Source organism: Lasioglossum baleicum, chromosome 16 (assembly GCF_051020765.1).
Source record: "Lasioglossum baleicum chromosome 16, iyLasBale1, whole genome shotgun sequence".
NCBI lineage: Eukaryota > Metazoa > Arthropoda > Insecta > Hymenoptera > Halictidae > Lasioglossum > Lasioglossum baleicum.
In genome coordinates this window covers 10,898,134-10,914,003 of record NC_134944.1, presented here as the reverse complement: position 1 = coordinate 10,914,003, position 15,870 = coordinate 10,898,134, and the positions used below count along the sequence as shown (strand labels likewise).

Sequence of the window (15,870 nt, the reverse complement as noted above, 5' to 3'; positions counted from 1 at the left end):
TGAAAGAATGAATACGTTCTTATTGACTTGTACTTTGTTCAGAGCATAACATTTATTTGTTATGTGTTTTAATCTCGTAGATAGTAGGCAGATACAGTAAGGAGCATAACTGATTCCACACACTTTAAATCAGAATAACTTTTATAGGGATGGACCAAATGACTTCAATTTCTCTGTAAGGCTAGAAGAATTAGTTTAGCAACTGACGTCTAATAAATAAGTTGAAAAAATGCATTTGGTCGGAATTGTGAAAAACAATACTAAAAATTGATTTTTACAACTTTTTTAGCTGGCCCAATAACGAAAATTTAAAAAATGTGTTTTGTCATCTGGTATAAATTATATACGCCCTGAAAATTTTGATCGTTTATAATTCGCAAACCAATGACCTAATTTCAATGAAATTTTCAGAGCGTATATTATTTATACCAGTTGACCAGACACATCTTTTGAATTTTCGTTATTGTCCCAGCTATAAAAGTCGTAAAAATCAATTTTTACTATTGTTTTTTTACAATTCCGTCCAAATGCATTTTTGCAACATATTTTTTACACATCATTTACTCAACTAATTTTACTAGCCTTACAGAGAAATTGAAGTCGTTACTGTATCTTCATATATGCTCTTTAAAAAAGTATTAAGCGTCTCAGATCAGAAATGCATTAGTTTTGGATTGATTGGGGTCACTGTGGACCACTGTGGGGCGTGTCAACAGATTAGAACCTCGTCAAGACGCAAAGCTGCTTTCGGTCTCCGTGCAATTTCGAAGAATTTATAACGGAAGATAGAAAGAAAGAAAGAAAGAAGAGGAAGAGCGGATAGGAAATCGGCATCGCAGCTGTCGATGCAATCTCCAGGCTCTGCTCGTTTCGAATCCGTCGCGGATGGACGTGAAAGGTCCACGAGGCGTAGGTAGAAACTGAGCACGGAGTGCAGCTGCCGAAGAAAAGACCAAGAAAACCAGAGTGTAAGGAGGGAGCCGAGGGAAAGGAACAGCTGCTGTTCCCAGAACGGACGCCCATTCCTGAAAGAGAATCGCATTTTTGCTGGAGCGGCCCGAAGCCACCGCGCCAGGTGAATCTTCTAGCGTTGCGGGTCCGTCATGCTCCGAGATGATTCAGCGTTCGCCGAGACGTCTTTCAGTTGCTGTGTATGGAATGTGTAATTGTTGAATCCGATGATGTCAGAGATCCTTCGCGTGCAGAATGAAAGAGAATCTGTTGCGAAGGTTCGGCAACGGAAACGTTTAATCGAGTCGCTCTCAAGAAGTTCGTTATCCGACTTTTCACTCGTGTCTGGTTCTGTTCGTACAGGTTGAGGTATTGTAGCTACTTATATGGGCGAAATAACGTCATGCGAATCGCGCACTGGGTCAATGGGACAAGTGAACACTTAAGGTGAACTGACTGCATATCTGCATCGAAAATTAAAGGAATGCATTTGAAGGAAAACTTCATTTGTAGCGAATGTTATAATAGTACATAGTGTGAATTATTGATGTCTTATATGATTGGTCACATCCGGTTCACCCGGTATACAAGTTTCAAATCATTGTCCCCAAGGTCACCGCTCACCACCGCACACCACCGCACAGTGGTCGATTTGCTCCAAAACGTGGCCAAAAATCAATCTTTCTTTGATTTATCCGAAAGTAAAAGGGCGGCTGTAAAATGGAGATTGAACCTATGAAAACTGTCAGAATGGGACAAAACTTGGTATTTTGGGGGGTTCCTGAAGTCGTTAATTACGAATCTGAAATTAAAAGAACAGAAAACAAAATGGCGGAACCAATATGGCGGATGTACGTAGTAAGAAAGGATTAAATACAACTGAAACTTGATATCTCAAAATTTTTTATGTTGTTAACTGTGAATCTAATATCAAATTATATAAAAAACACAAGTAGCCGACTAATTATTTATAGAAGAAGAAATTCTTGTTTTAAATATGTGTTTTGAAGAATGAAAGGTTATAAATTAGAAAGCATTGTGTAATTACGAATGTATCAAATTGTTTATTCAACATCTGAATAGTCAGAATCGTCATTTGTTGTATCTACATTTTCTGTCACTACCAAATTCATATTAATAGTTAATATAAAATGAATAATGTTAATACTAAAAAATGAAGGTCAATTAAATTTTTTAAATATTAACATATATTTTTTACTTCATAAAATATTGTAGCCGGTATCGAGACGAATTTAACGACCTATAATAATATTACTTTAAACCTTGAAATAAGGCTACAATAGTTTAGATCACAAAAAGCCGGTTTCCAGCCTATGCAGTACATTACAAAAATTGCCATCAGGTGGAAAGGTCAGGTCCTTTACCCCATTAAACATCCAATAGCTATCAGGGTAGCCAACCCACGTTTACGAAACTCTTGATTTGAAAGTTCCTTTTTTAAATTTTTGGCCACGTTTGGAGTAAATCGACCACTGTGCACCGGTGGGCATTAAATTTTCAGTTTTCAACTATTATAACTCTTTTTATGCCACACTAATGCTCATAAAAGTTGAAATATTAATCTTTCTCCGTAAAATAACAAGTCGGACTTGTAATAAAAATTTCGAACAGAATTTACTAAATATGGAGTTCGTTCCTTTTAAATCGAAATTAAATGCTATTTTTTTAACAACCTCGAAGAGGAAGAGATTATTCAATTCGATCTGCTTTGTTGTCTATCATATATTTGGTCACAAGCACTAAACATAAAGACCTGAAAGTAATTTACAATTTGTTTAAACATTGTTAATTTTAGAATTTAGATATGTATGACATACCGCTTCAACGAAATATTGATTGAACGAATGTTTGATTGCACTTTCGCATTCTTCCACACTTTTTACTGGGGTCAACTTGACCTACATAACATGATACGTACTTGCCGGCAACTTTCTTTCTTTCACTTGCATCTTGTTGCAGTGTAAAACTAGAAGCCAGTGTCAGAAACTGTGTCACTCAACGACTCCGTTTGAGATTGCGACAATAAATCTTCATTCTCATCCTCGGTTGCCACATCAAAAGAATGTATTTTTGTATTAGTGCGTTAAGACTGTTCCACCTAATTTGAACACTGAATTATTACTAATAATTAGGCAGCGGATCTTTATTCAACAAATTTCTTACCTAAACTCCAAGAAACTGGAGTGAAATAGAAGTTTACTTCCTTTTTTAATATGTTGAATAGGTTGAAAATAATGAGACAATATTTTTAAATACTTTTAGTCGTTGTAATGTTTCAAGATGCTACTCATTTGTGACATAAATGCATTAAATTCGCTTCCTAGTCATTACATTTAATTATATTGACGTTTACAGTGCACTGGTTCGATCTGATATTACCCTAACTAAGCAATTTTGCAAATTACCACAAAATTTTCAACGTTTCGGTCTATTTTTAGACCATTCTGAAGAAAAAATTTTTATATAATTGCGTCTGTAAAAAATTGTTAAATCAATGTATAATATGTAATTTATGTTTTATATTCTGCACAAAAAACCAAATGTTCTAAGAAACAAACCTACTTGTGCTAAGTGAATAAATTATTTTAAATTCTTTACACTTTTATAACCACGTGTTGGCTCCATGCCTGTGATATACGAACTGAGGTAAACGTTAGGATTTGTAGAGGTAATGAGGTAAATATGAACCGTGAAAAATCCAAGCACAAGTTTCCACTGTTTGTATACCATACAAAGCTGTGGTAATTTATTAATTGGCATTCAATCTACTTTTGATGTACTTTAAAGCCATTGGCAGATTTTATGTATTAGAAAAATAAAACGTCAATATAATTTGTTAACAAATTGTCGATCGAGATAAAGAAAACAATTACATTTAATGTTAATAAATAGAATCTTCAGTCTATTTATCAGTGAGAATCAGAAGAACCAATCTCCCAAGTTCTAAACTGAAGGATCTCGGAATTGGGCATTGTTAGGGACCATGCGCAGGTCCGAGCTTTTGAGGAGGCTCGATCACTATGATCGTCACGATCCTCTCGGCTCCAACACGCGTAAACGCGGCCGTGAGTCAGGCGCGTAACCGTTGATGTGGGATACGACTATATTACAGCCGCGTGCATACGCGTACGTTTGCTAGAAATGTATTCGATGCAGCGTGTCCGGTCGTTTCAAACGCTTGCCTATATATAGATTATGGGCTGGTTATCGACCGCACGGAATCTCGTCTTTGATCGTAAGCGCGTAACGCTGGAACTTTACGAAAAATGGCTCGGGCTGATCGGGTCAGTGATCAATGTGCCTTCGACCTTTCTCGCCGCGGCGCCGCCTGTGTTCGTGCCTATGTTAATGAACACTGTTCATTCAACTCGCGCGGAGTAGATCCTTGAATCGCTTCTCTCTCTCTCTCTCTCTCTCTCTCTCTCTCTCTCTTGGAAATATTATTGAATTCCTGCATCCAATTACTCCCGCGCAACGAGTGGCGGAGATTGGCAATGGGAGGACTTCCGGCCGGAACGCCAGGAAGAATTCCCTAATCTTTTTATGAAATTTATAACGACTTACCCAACGAATATCCAACGTTGGACCTACAATTATCTATTGGACCTATTATCGTTGGTTAACTAACAAGAAATTTGCGTATGATAATACTAGATTGGCCCAACCAATGTTTGCCAACATTTAAATATCGTATGTCTTGCAGACGTTAGAAACGTTGCTACAACTAAAAACTTGTTAATTATTATTAGACTGCAGATCTTTATGCTAAGTAAAAAATGTTTACATCATTTGTGCAAGGCACAGGTGCCAAATAAAAAATTGTTCCATCATTTAATCATCGTATTAAATTGAAACTAATAACGCACACTAAATGTAAAGCAAAATAAATGTTATTAAATAATACAAATATCAAGAAATAACTTATGTCAGTGATGTCTGAGGAGATTTCATAGTCGAGGGCGAAGCGTTAAAAATTGAACGACATACAGTAAAATAGTGTGTATAGAAAAAGATTGAAAAGTTCGATACAGAATTTGAAATACCATTTTATTAAAAATGTATGTTCAATGGTGGTAAAACAATAAAAACTTAAGGAAAATTCAGTTGCAGTTCAGTTAATTTGGGTTAATCGGGTAGGCCCCCAAACAGTGTTAGCCCGGGCCCCCGTAATTAACGAACCGCCGCGCCGCCGAGTGAAAATGACTTTTGTTGAAGGCAGAAACTTCCTCGAGTACCTAATAATAAAAACCACTGATTGTGCGGTTGAATTCGTGCGAAAGCAACGAGCCAATGTAAGGATAAAAGCGGCCGACCGAAGGGGCAATCCGTGCACAGCCCGAGTCCAGATACGACAAAAGTTCGGAACACCTGTTCCTCCGTACCTGAGCGCACCTCCTGCCGCTCGCGTTGCTTGGTGTTGCTTGGCAAGTGTGCACTGTTGGTTCGCCAACCGGTTCTCTTCGTAACTCGATTTTACGGCGACCCGTGCTCGCGCTTATCCGTTCACGACGCGGTTAAGCCGGTATGCGGTTACGCGGGAAGAAAGTGGCACAATGAGCTCTTGTATAATCGTAAACACGTGTAAACCGACTGAATATGGATCTAAGAATAAATCGTGCCTTGAACGGCAGCCATCGGCTCGAGGAAACTTACTGCCGATGCAGATTCTCCGAAGACTGCACCTAAGGAGCATTCCAAGTAATTAGTAGAAAATGTATTAGTAGAAAATGTATCCAGTCAGCCAAACCTGCTTCGAACAAATTTTTATCAACGTCTGCAATCGTACTTTGCGAGCAAAGGCGATGATTTTGGTGCCAACCGTGCCTGGAGCAGAATTTGGTCCCTATTTGTTATGAATTTGCTAACCAAAACTTGTCGACAAATTCCAAAAGCAGATTGCAGAAAAGTTGTATTTAGAAATAAGAAAAGATTCAATTCGGAACTTGTTAGATGAACTTGATAGTCTCAATTATTACAATAAACGGACATGCCACAAGTGTCGCTGAAAATTAATTCATTTTCCAACACGGAAACGCTGTAATTCATACTGAACAGTTAGTGAAGGAATATTTTTCCTAAAAATTGAAATTCTGGATTGCTCAACAAAATCTCCTGCACCAAACATTAATAAAAATAGTTTGAGGAATCTGGTCAGGGTAGTACATAAAGCAGCAGACAATTTGGAACCGTTGAATGATTTTAAACAACTCCAAGGGAAAATTATGAAAAAAATTACATTATTACCGTCGATGCTGCAGTGAAAGATCGCGGATGCCTGGAACGGAAAACAAATCACGCGTGTTACCGTCTCCCGTATGTTCACATGACGTTGATAGCATATTATTCAATAGCAGACCGGCAACCTGTTGTTTGCTACAATTGGCGACGCGCCAATTGAACGTGGGTGTCGCGTATATCCTGGCGGAGACGGCCGCCTAACGAAACCGAAAGACACGCAACAAAAGTTACGTCGCCCGGTGACAGTTTCGGACTAATTAATCTCTTAGCGTGGCTTCCTCTGTGGTACCTCAACCCGGGGGTCGTCGCCGGGCCGATAAACAGGATAAACAGTGCCGGAATCGTTGAATCCGTTTTCCTGATCACCTAGCAAACTTTTCTCTTCTCTTTGTCCGCAGTGGCTTACGCTGAGGATGAATCTATGGGACCCGTGTTTGTCAAGGAACCACCAAACCGAGTTGACTTCTCGAACGGAACCGGAGCTGTCGTCGAATGCCAGGCCAGAGGAAACCCCCAACCGGATATTATTTGGGTTCGTGCCGACGGAAGCGCTGTAGGGGACGTTCCGGGACTCCGACAGGTATGTGTTTATTTTTATTTTACCTTGCCCCCGACACCCTGCACAGGGAGGTCCACTAGGTATTACTACCTCGCTTTCCTGTCTGTCCAACAAGAACCTGTTGGCGATATCTCTGCAAAAATTAACCCTTTGCAGTCCGAGCTATTTTAACTCGAAAATTAAACATTGCTTCCGACTTAGAATAATTCCACTCTAAATGATTTTTTCATTTCATACTTCGTACAATACTTACATGTTTAGTAATTGATTTTTAACCAAGATATTTAATAACGTGGACAACATTTTTAATAATGGCACAGCGATTTTTAGTGATGACAAGTAACTATATGAAAGTAATAATTTGTCGATTACGCAAAGACTGTTTACAACAAACACTTACGTACCAAAATATTACATAGTTATCGCTGATGTTGTTGAGTCACAGTCGGAGTCGCCAGATTAAGAGACTTGTGTCCCCACTCTATCTTCCCCTTCTACGAACCCATTCCCCCACGCTTCCGTCACTGGTCGGTCACGTGACGCGTTTCGTCTCTGTTCTACGTGTGTCACAATGTCACGAGCCGAATCCGGTACTGGGAGAGAGAGGTTAACTTTTCTCCTCAATACTTTCTTGTTTTGAATCAACATATATTTATCAAATTAAATTGTAACTGTAAATGAAAGGAATTATTATAATACAACGTAATAATTGTGTTCATACAAAAAAATATATAAACATCATTCGTTAAAAAATGACATTTTGAATAAATGACTGCAAATAGTTTCCTAATTTTCTTTACAGCAAGATTAAAATACCTACACTTTAATTTAATGACAGTTTTAGCACAAGAAGTTTAACACTTTATATCGTAAAAAAATGTAGATGCATCAATTGGTGCAATGAAAAATATACGTTCCTATTTGAAATAGCGTTAATGATATTCATATACGCTTTTATGTGTCCCCCTACGAAGAAATAAAAAATATCGGAATGTGTCCCCGTGGAGCTATTCGATTCAAAGAGAAACATTTTTCACTACGAACAACAGCAGCCGTGTAAATGGTAACGATGATATCTGATGACCCACCCTGTATACAGTCGGATCGATTGTTGCTACGGAGTAACGGATTTTATTGCATCTACAATGCGCATTTTAATTGGAAATGTATTATGAACATTCTGTCGAGAGTTCAACAAATCTGCTCGTTTGCTGCAACAATGATGTAACTCCAAATTGCATGCTTTTAGGTAAAATGTACGTAAATGTTTTGATTTGTTATGTTTGAAATGAAATGATTTGTTATATTTGAACTTTGAAATAACGTTATATTCAATTGAAAGACTATTTGACAATATGTTGAATTCATATTAACGTATTACATAAATAACAATATGTTTTCAAACAAATCAATTTATTGAACAATTCTCCAGAAATCGGTCTGTACAAGCTCAATAAATGAAAATTGATTTAATTTATAATTTAAAACAGAATATAAATTTCTGGTGTTAAAATTAACCCTATTTTAATACGAGTTTGAATTATTTAGTAATACCTCATTATTGTTGAAAGGAATCCCTAACAGGAGCCATATTGTTTATTATTTTTTTAATAAAATTATAATTAGACTGCGGATATTTAGGTATTTATAGCAAAATTGAGTAGCAATCGTTGCAGACAATTTTTATTTTGCATAAAGATCCGCAGACTCGCTATAAGTTACAATAATGTATCATTAATGTGGTAAAGCAGTTTTGATAAAATATTGTAGGTTAGTATTGAAGGTATCCAGTTGGATCTATAATTAAAAACTGCAAATTTTGTGTTATGTCATTGTTGTAGCAACGTGAACAATACGAAAAAGTGTCAATATAAGGGTTACTTCATTCGGAAAGAGATACTGCAAAAAAGAAATTTTGATATACTACGTTATTAATGAATTTTTTCGCAAGGATTGGTCGCCTTGTATTAAGAAACATATTATTGAGGTTACCTTTTCTAGACTCTTTGGTCTCTTGTAACTATATCTAATTGTATCAGTGAATATTATTTATTCATCGGAAGTTGACTCGGATGGATTCGTACAAGGATTGAAAAAAATAAATTGACCTTGAAACCTTTTTACAATTTCATGTACGAGCAAACTGTTTCTGCTAAGCCCAATTTTTCATTGGACAATTTTCAGGATAACAATTTTGCAATATCTTCAACAACGTACAAGATATTTCCAAATATCCCCTCATCACTTTGAGTACCGCATTTACTCAGAATTATTCGTCGAGATTGAAAATTAAAATGAATTTTTCCACAAATATATTCATTGTAGCATATTCAGGTTAAGATCTGTAATATGCAAAAGGTCGGAGAATAAAAACTGGGTATCGTGCAGTGGAACGTTCGTATTTTTAATTCATTAAATAAATTAGTTCGATTTTATGGAATTATTGAGATCGCTGGTTCGGAAAAACAAGTGTTAAAAAGAACATATGCTGCGTCTGTTGTAGAATATGAAATTTAAATTTTCCTATTTGCATTCGCTTCGACGTTGATCGGCCGTTGATAGACTACCAGTCGGGCAAACTGAACGGATCGATCACAGTGTGGGTCGACAACCCTAACACCATGACAGAGACATCGCTTCCAATCGTACATAATCATTAGACAGCGGATCTTTACGCAAAATAAAGATTTTCAACTTGATTTGCAATCAACTATGTAGAGTGAAATAGAAATTTATTTTCTTTCTTAGTATGTTTAATAGGTCGAAAATAATGTAACAGTATTTTTTAATTCTTCTAATGATATCACTGTTTCGAATTACACGCACTCATTTTTGTCATAAATGCATAAAATCTGCTGTCTAATAATCATAACGCATTTTGAGAATTTTATACACAATACTAGACTAATCCAATCTTTTCCAAAAGCTCAAGTTATTCAATCCAATTTTAAAACAGTTATTCTGTATTCAACATTGTCCGAATATTAATGGGAACCATTGCACATGTAATTAGCACAGTGGTGCGATAAAAAGATCGTTAATTATTCCAACAGAGACTGATTTATGCTGGCAAAATCACCGCTTGTTGTTTATATGTATCTGCCGAAAGTTGGGCGAAGCGCAAAATCTCCATCGTTGGGATACTTACGGGAGCTGATGCATATGAAAATTAGTCGATGGAACAAGAGTTAATTACCTACTCGATAGCGAATAAATCAAACTTTTATACGATCATCGACCGTGGTAACAATGCAATTCATTGAGAGGCACTACACGCGACACCCACTCGCCGCGTTTGCACACCGAGAGAAAGATCGACCAGTATCCGATCGTAATTCTTCATAAAGCACCTACGCCGCCAAAGAAATTAAATGCCAATCGTTGGGTTCTAGATTGGACTTCCTTTTACTCGTAACTGGTTATTAGTATAGTAGGCGAAACATTCATAGTTCCACTTTATTTTTAAGTCGTATTTTTATCTGTGATTACCAACTGAATTCTTGATAGACTCGAGTTAGCTAAATTCATGATTCATGTTTCATGTTTCTTGTAATCACTGTATTATCATTATCATTATCACTGTAATATTTGAAATAATTAATTCTTGCGATAATTGAATGAAATTGAAATAATTAATTATTTGGCACATTAATCTGTGTCGCGCGGGGAGGTGTAACGGTTAAATTTATTAATAATTTATATCTCCTAAACGCATAGGCTTTTTAAAAAAATTTTTTTAAATATTGTATTGCCATCCAGTTCTGAGCTATGTTTAAAATTTCAAGTCTCTTGCTGATCGGGAAGTTAGTTTAAAATCAATTGCAAAATTTGTACCGAACAGACAGACAGACAAGAAAGCAAGCTAATAAAAACGTGGTAAAATAGCTTTTCCCGACTTTTCTCGCCAAATATCCCACTGTGCGTCGGCTTCTATCGAAAGAAAACTGCACCTATTACACTAGTTATGGAAATCTGGTGTAATTGACTTCCCACTATCGAACTCTGACTCCCACGGGTCGCTTATTTAGCGGCGTATTAACGATCTTACGTCAGTAGTTCGGCTAAGGAGGAAGGCCGGATTAATTGTCGCTTAATTAGCGGCAAATTAGAATGGCCGTTCGTGACGAAATGAAAAATTTTGTGCAGGTCTTGCCGAATGGAAACTTGGTGTTCCCACCCTTCCGCGCCGAGGATTACCGTCAGGAGGTTCATGCTCAGGTTTACAGCTGTCTGGCGCGATCACCGGCGGGTTCAGTTCACAGCCGAGACGTTAACGTGAGAGCCGGTAAGTGTTATCCTCTTACTTGCATTCAAAAATCACTCCGGGACTCGCTCTCTCGCTGTTGCCTGGCCAGCTGTTATACTACTTACTTTTCAAACAAGATAACGAGGTGAACGACACGCGATTATGATTCAACAGCGCGCGATGCACGGATCGAACGTCTTGCCACTGTCAAACAATGAGGTCGCCCCACTTTAGTAACCGCGGTTACTTGTACTTTCTAACAATGGAGCAGATTTCATGCTAGACTGCGGACGTTTATGCTAATTCGTATTTTTATTGACGAAGATAGACTGATCTCTATAGCTAGAATGCAACAGCACTGGACCGTTCATTTTGGGACCCTGGGTTAACACTGTTTGGGGGTCTACTGAATCAATTTCAATTAACTCAAGTGCCAAACATTTTTGTATAATTTATTTTTGCTTAGGTTTTTAATTTAAATTGTTTTTATTTTTATTCTTTTGACCGCGAAGGGGTTCTTGGGCTAACACTGTTTTGGGGACTACAAAATTTACCCAAGTTAACTCGAGTACCGAATATTTCTGTATAAAATCATTTCTTAAGTTTTTAATTTAAATTGCTTTTATTTTTTTTTTTTATCGAAAAGAGGACCCTGGGCTGCAGCCCATGAAGCCCATGCCTAGATCCGCCGTTGAATTGCATTGGGTTTATATTTTTTGATAAAATGACATTCCAAATTTTGTATTGAATTTTTCAATATTTTTGTATAAATTATTTTACTTTATGTCGACTGTGTGAAGCCATCTGAGGCACCTCTGAAAATTAATATTTATTTTGCTTTACATTCAGTGTAGGTTAATTAATTACAGATTAATTTCACCATAGGCGCACTAAATATTAATAAATGTGATTACCACGTTCTCTACGAATTAAGTGGCAATGTTTAATCAATTTGTAAGAATCTTATTATTTATGGGTACCCTTAATATTATACCATTGGGTCCATAAATAAATTTTTCACATTTTAAGTATTTTATTCCCACGATTTCACATATTCTAAGTGCATAAACATTCGCATTCTATTGTCATAAGTATTCCTTTCAATTGACGAATTATACACAACATCCAATTAATTAAAAAATTATAAAGTAATTGATTACATACACCTAAGAATCGTAAAAGTAGGATTATTTTTTATCAATCATTGTTGTCCATAATTGAAAGTATACAGTTTTGATCATAATGAAAAACGTCTTTTGTAGTGTCGGAAATATTTTGATCTAAATTAGAATAACGAAATATTTTCAAAAAAGTTTAGGGATAGAAGCAGAACTTGTTATAGTTTATTTAAAAGTATATCTACGTTTTTGCGAAAAATAGCAATTACATTAATAAATATAATTTAGGCCTGAAAGTTTTTTGTTTTGTATTCTCAAAATGGTGCAAAAAATATACAAAACTTAATTGCAATACTATAAAAAAATATAAGCTTACTGGTTTTGTTAGTAATTATTGCTGAATCAATCTTTGTACCATTGAATCATTTAACAAAATTAAAAGAAAACATTATCAGGAATGTATATTTACATAAACCCATTTTTCGAAAATCAAAAAGAGTTTTCACGACTTACAGCTAGATTAAATAATGACAATGGCAAGACGTTCAAAGGGCCAGGCACAGCGAACTAACACATCTTCTTTTCAGCAATTTCGAGAACACAACGACTGACGAAAGTCGTCGAATATGGGTCAGTATTTCGAGTTCCGCGACATATTCAGCGAGCGCAAAATATCGGTGGCAATTATCACGGTTCCACGAATTTTAGGTGTCGGATTAGAATTATGTACGTGAATTCGCTGCCGCCGCCGCCGTTGTTTACCATAATATTTATTGCTCTCCAGCCTCTGTTGGTTGTAATGCTGCACATGCTGCGAATCAATACTAGTATGTAACTGAAACATGCATACATGCCGTTCAATAGTCTCCTGAGGATATTGACAGCAATCCTGAAATTTCGCTTGCAATCTGTACACGAGTCATATCAACCCATGTCGCACAGAATTTCCCATATGGTCACCGATTTATTTAAAAATCTCAGCATTTATTGTATGTCTTCAGGAAGTAATTTGTGCAGAACTTTTAATTCGCTTTTAGCGATTGTTATGCAACAAAGGAATTTTTATTTTCAGTAATTGTTATCTCACCTTTATAATTGTCGCACCAATGGATAGTCGAGATTCTCACGATTAAAATGAGCCAAAACACGATGTAAATCGGACTATTTTTATTGATTTAAGTAGATGATGAAGATGTAGATCTGGTCTGGGGGCTACTGCTTGGTCAGAAGCCGCTACCCCCACTACCGCGCTCGTGCGATCAGAACACGGTAGTGGGGGTAAAGGCTCGAGTACCGACAGCTCGTGGGCAAGCAGTTCCCAGGTCTGGAATTAGCCCGATTCACCTCGTGTTTGGACTCATTTTAATCGGGACAATCTCAGCTATCCATTGACGCTACAATTATGAAGCTAACACGACAATTACAGAAAATAAAATATTCGATTTCAATTGCTCATTACTGTGTCAAAAAGTATAGAATTATTATTAATTTTCTGTTGGCAACATGTTTTTATTTTTTTAAATAATCCAAAAACTAATATCCGAAAAGCTTCGAGTTTAACGATGTCAAAGTCTTTGACGAATTTCTTAAAAATAGTAAGTCTCATCGAAATTTCGTTCAAATAATATTTAAAGAGCATTTGATTTTCTACAATTGTTGTACATACAATTGTTTTTCGTCTCCCAACCGTTTTCGAGATAATAGCGTTTGTTTCGATAATGTTTTTGAACGACGAGAAATCTCTTATAAACGCAGTGAATCGTTTAATGTAATGTTACGTTTATTCCAAATAGAATACGAGAAGAACAATATACATTTTACTCAGATTCGTTGTATTTAATTTTCATTAATCCTGATATTTATTTGCATTGTAATAGCTATGGCAATGATTGCATTAATGTTTTTAGCACATGAATTGCAACGGCGATTCTGTATAATTTATAATACAACCTGCTTTTGTTCCTGGTCTTTTATTACATGTTGCACGTTGAAAATGTTGCACTGTAGCGGAAACTGGTTCTGGATTAAAGAATATGAAGATGCATTAAGTGATGCACTACGCGTATACCTACAAAAACAACTATTAACGTCAGAATGCAACACCTTTTAACTTTGTGTGAATCGTTTTTCACTATGAATAATAATAGTCGTGTAAATCGAAGTGGTAATACGTGGTGACCTTGAAGGACTTTTTTTAAGGTGGAATCTTTTTATGATTGTATCGTGTTCTACATACTCATCGAGAGGAACAACCTTCTCATAGGAACATGGGTCAGAAATGAATCGTTCTCTTGAAAATTGACGTTAACGTTCAAACAACAAAGAAACCTAATTCTTTATCAAGTAAGTTTCGGTATGATTTGAGCTTTAACATCAATTAATTCAAGAGAACCGTGTATTTTTGACCCATGCTTCGTTCGAGAAGATGGTTCCTCTCTCTTGGCCTTGAAAAAATCTGTCAATTTTGAATAAAACTTTTTTTAACAAATCTTCGTCGATCCTAAGGTGTAGTAGAGTCACGCTGTAACGATTTTTACGCATAATTTCTGCACACCCTGTACAAGTTCTGCGAGTTAGAAACAGATCGGTGACTATCTGTCAAATTCCAGCGATTTTACGTGGGAAGGTTCGCACGCGTATCAATGTTGACCTAAATGTCGCACGTGATCCAAGCAGAAAGCCCCGAAAACCGAAGTTCGACACGTTCGCAACGTGTTTCAGATTGCAAAACGAGAGGCTGGAGAGCACCGTTCGATGCATTCGCGATTTAATACGGGTTTCGACGATGATATCGCAGTGGTGGCGCAGTACTACGACACAGACGTGAACAAGGAGTACGCGATCCGTGGAAACAGTGCCATTTTGAAGTGCGTCGTCCCGTCCTTCGTCGCCGATTTCGTGAAGGTTCTATCCTGGCAAACCGATCAGGGAGACGAATTCCTACCCGGCGACGATTACGGTACCGGATCGATTCGATCGACACGAACCATTTCGCTTTATCCGATAGAAACGGAAGTTGTCGTCGTTCCCGCGAGCAGATCGCCTCCGTGCTCTCGAAACTCGGTAAACTCCGACCGGTATCACAAAGGAGGCAAACTCGGCAAACTCCGACCGGTATCGCGGGACCGCGTTATTGTCCTGATCGAGAAGTTTAGTGACGTGTTGGTGGAACTTCTGAACCAATAAAGAAATTGCAGAAAATTCGCACTGAAACATGTCGGAAAGTAACTGCTTTTTACAGGTATACCTTCTATGTTTGTGACGTAAATAACTGTGGATTTGATGATTTTATCGTATAAATCAGTAGGTGCAGTTTAAGAGGGTGTGCAACCCTGTACGCCTAAGGGATTTGAATAAATCTTACATTTTTTTCACATAAAAAGATCTTTTTAGGGAACATTAAGCAACATATTAGCTTTATTTTCATTTTTTTATTGCATAAAATTGCAAAGTGGTGGAATTGTATAACATTATCTAACTCCCTGTCCAGCAAAAATGTTTAAAGTTGATTTTCCTGAGAACGAGATATTGTTGCTTTTAGCAGTCGCCATTTTCTCATTTTTCAAAATTATTAAAAGTTTCCTTGCTTTTTATAACCTGTAGAACGTCTACAGCTATGTATTTATACTACAACCTATGATGTAACGGTATACCCAATACATACATATATGTATATAGAATGCTTTTAAATTTTTATCTTTCTAAGATACAAAAGAAAACTCGTATTATAGCATGAC

General features: G+C 36.8%; 1 protein-coding gene across 50 annotated transcripts in view; it reads left to right on the top strand.

Moving 5' to 3' along the window:
* The window catches only part of Dscam1 (Down syndrome cell adhesion molecule 1), a 137,352-nt gene that overhangs the window by 12,349 nt on the left and 109,133 nt on the right, over positions 1–15,870 (top strand). For 48 of the 50 annotated variants that reach the window (XM_076440965.1, XM_076440978.1, XM_076440974.1 and 45 more), the window contains exons 3-4: positions 6,609–6,790; positions 10,916–11,054. In XM_076440965.1, coding sequence (XP_076297080.1) covers positions 6,609–6,790; positions 10,916–11,054 — 321 coding nt within the window. Of the gene's footprint in view, positions 1–6,608; positions 6,791–10,915; positions 11,055–14,930; positions 15,093–15,870 lie in introns of all 50 variants that reach the window. The other 2 variants (XM_076440998.1, XM_076441008.1) reach the window with 1 other exon arrangement.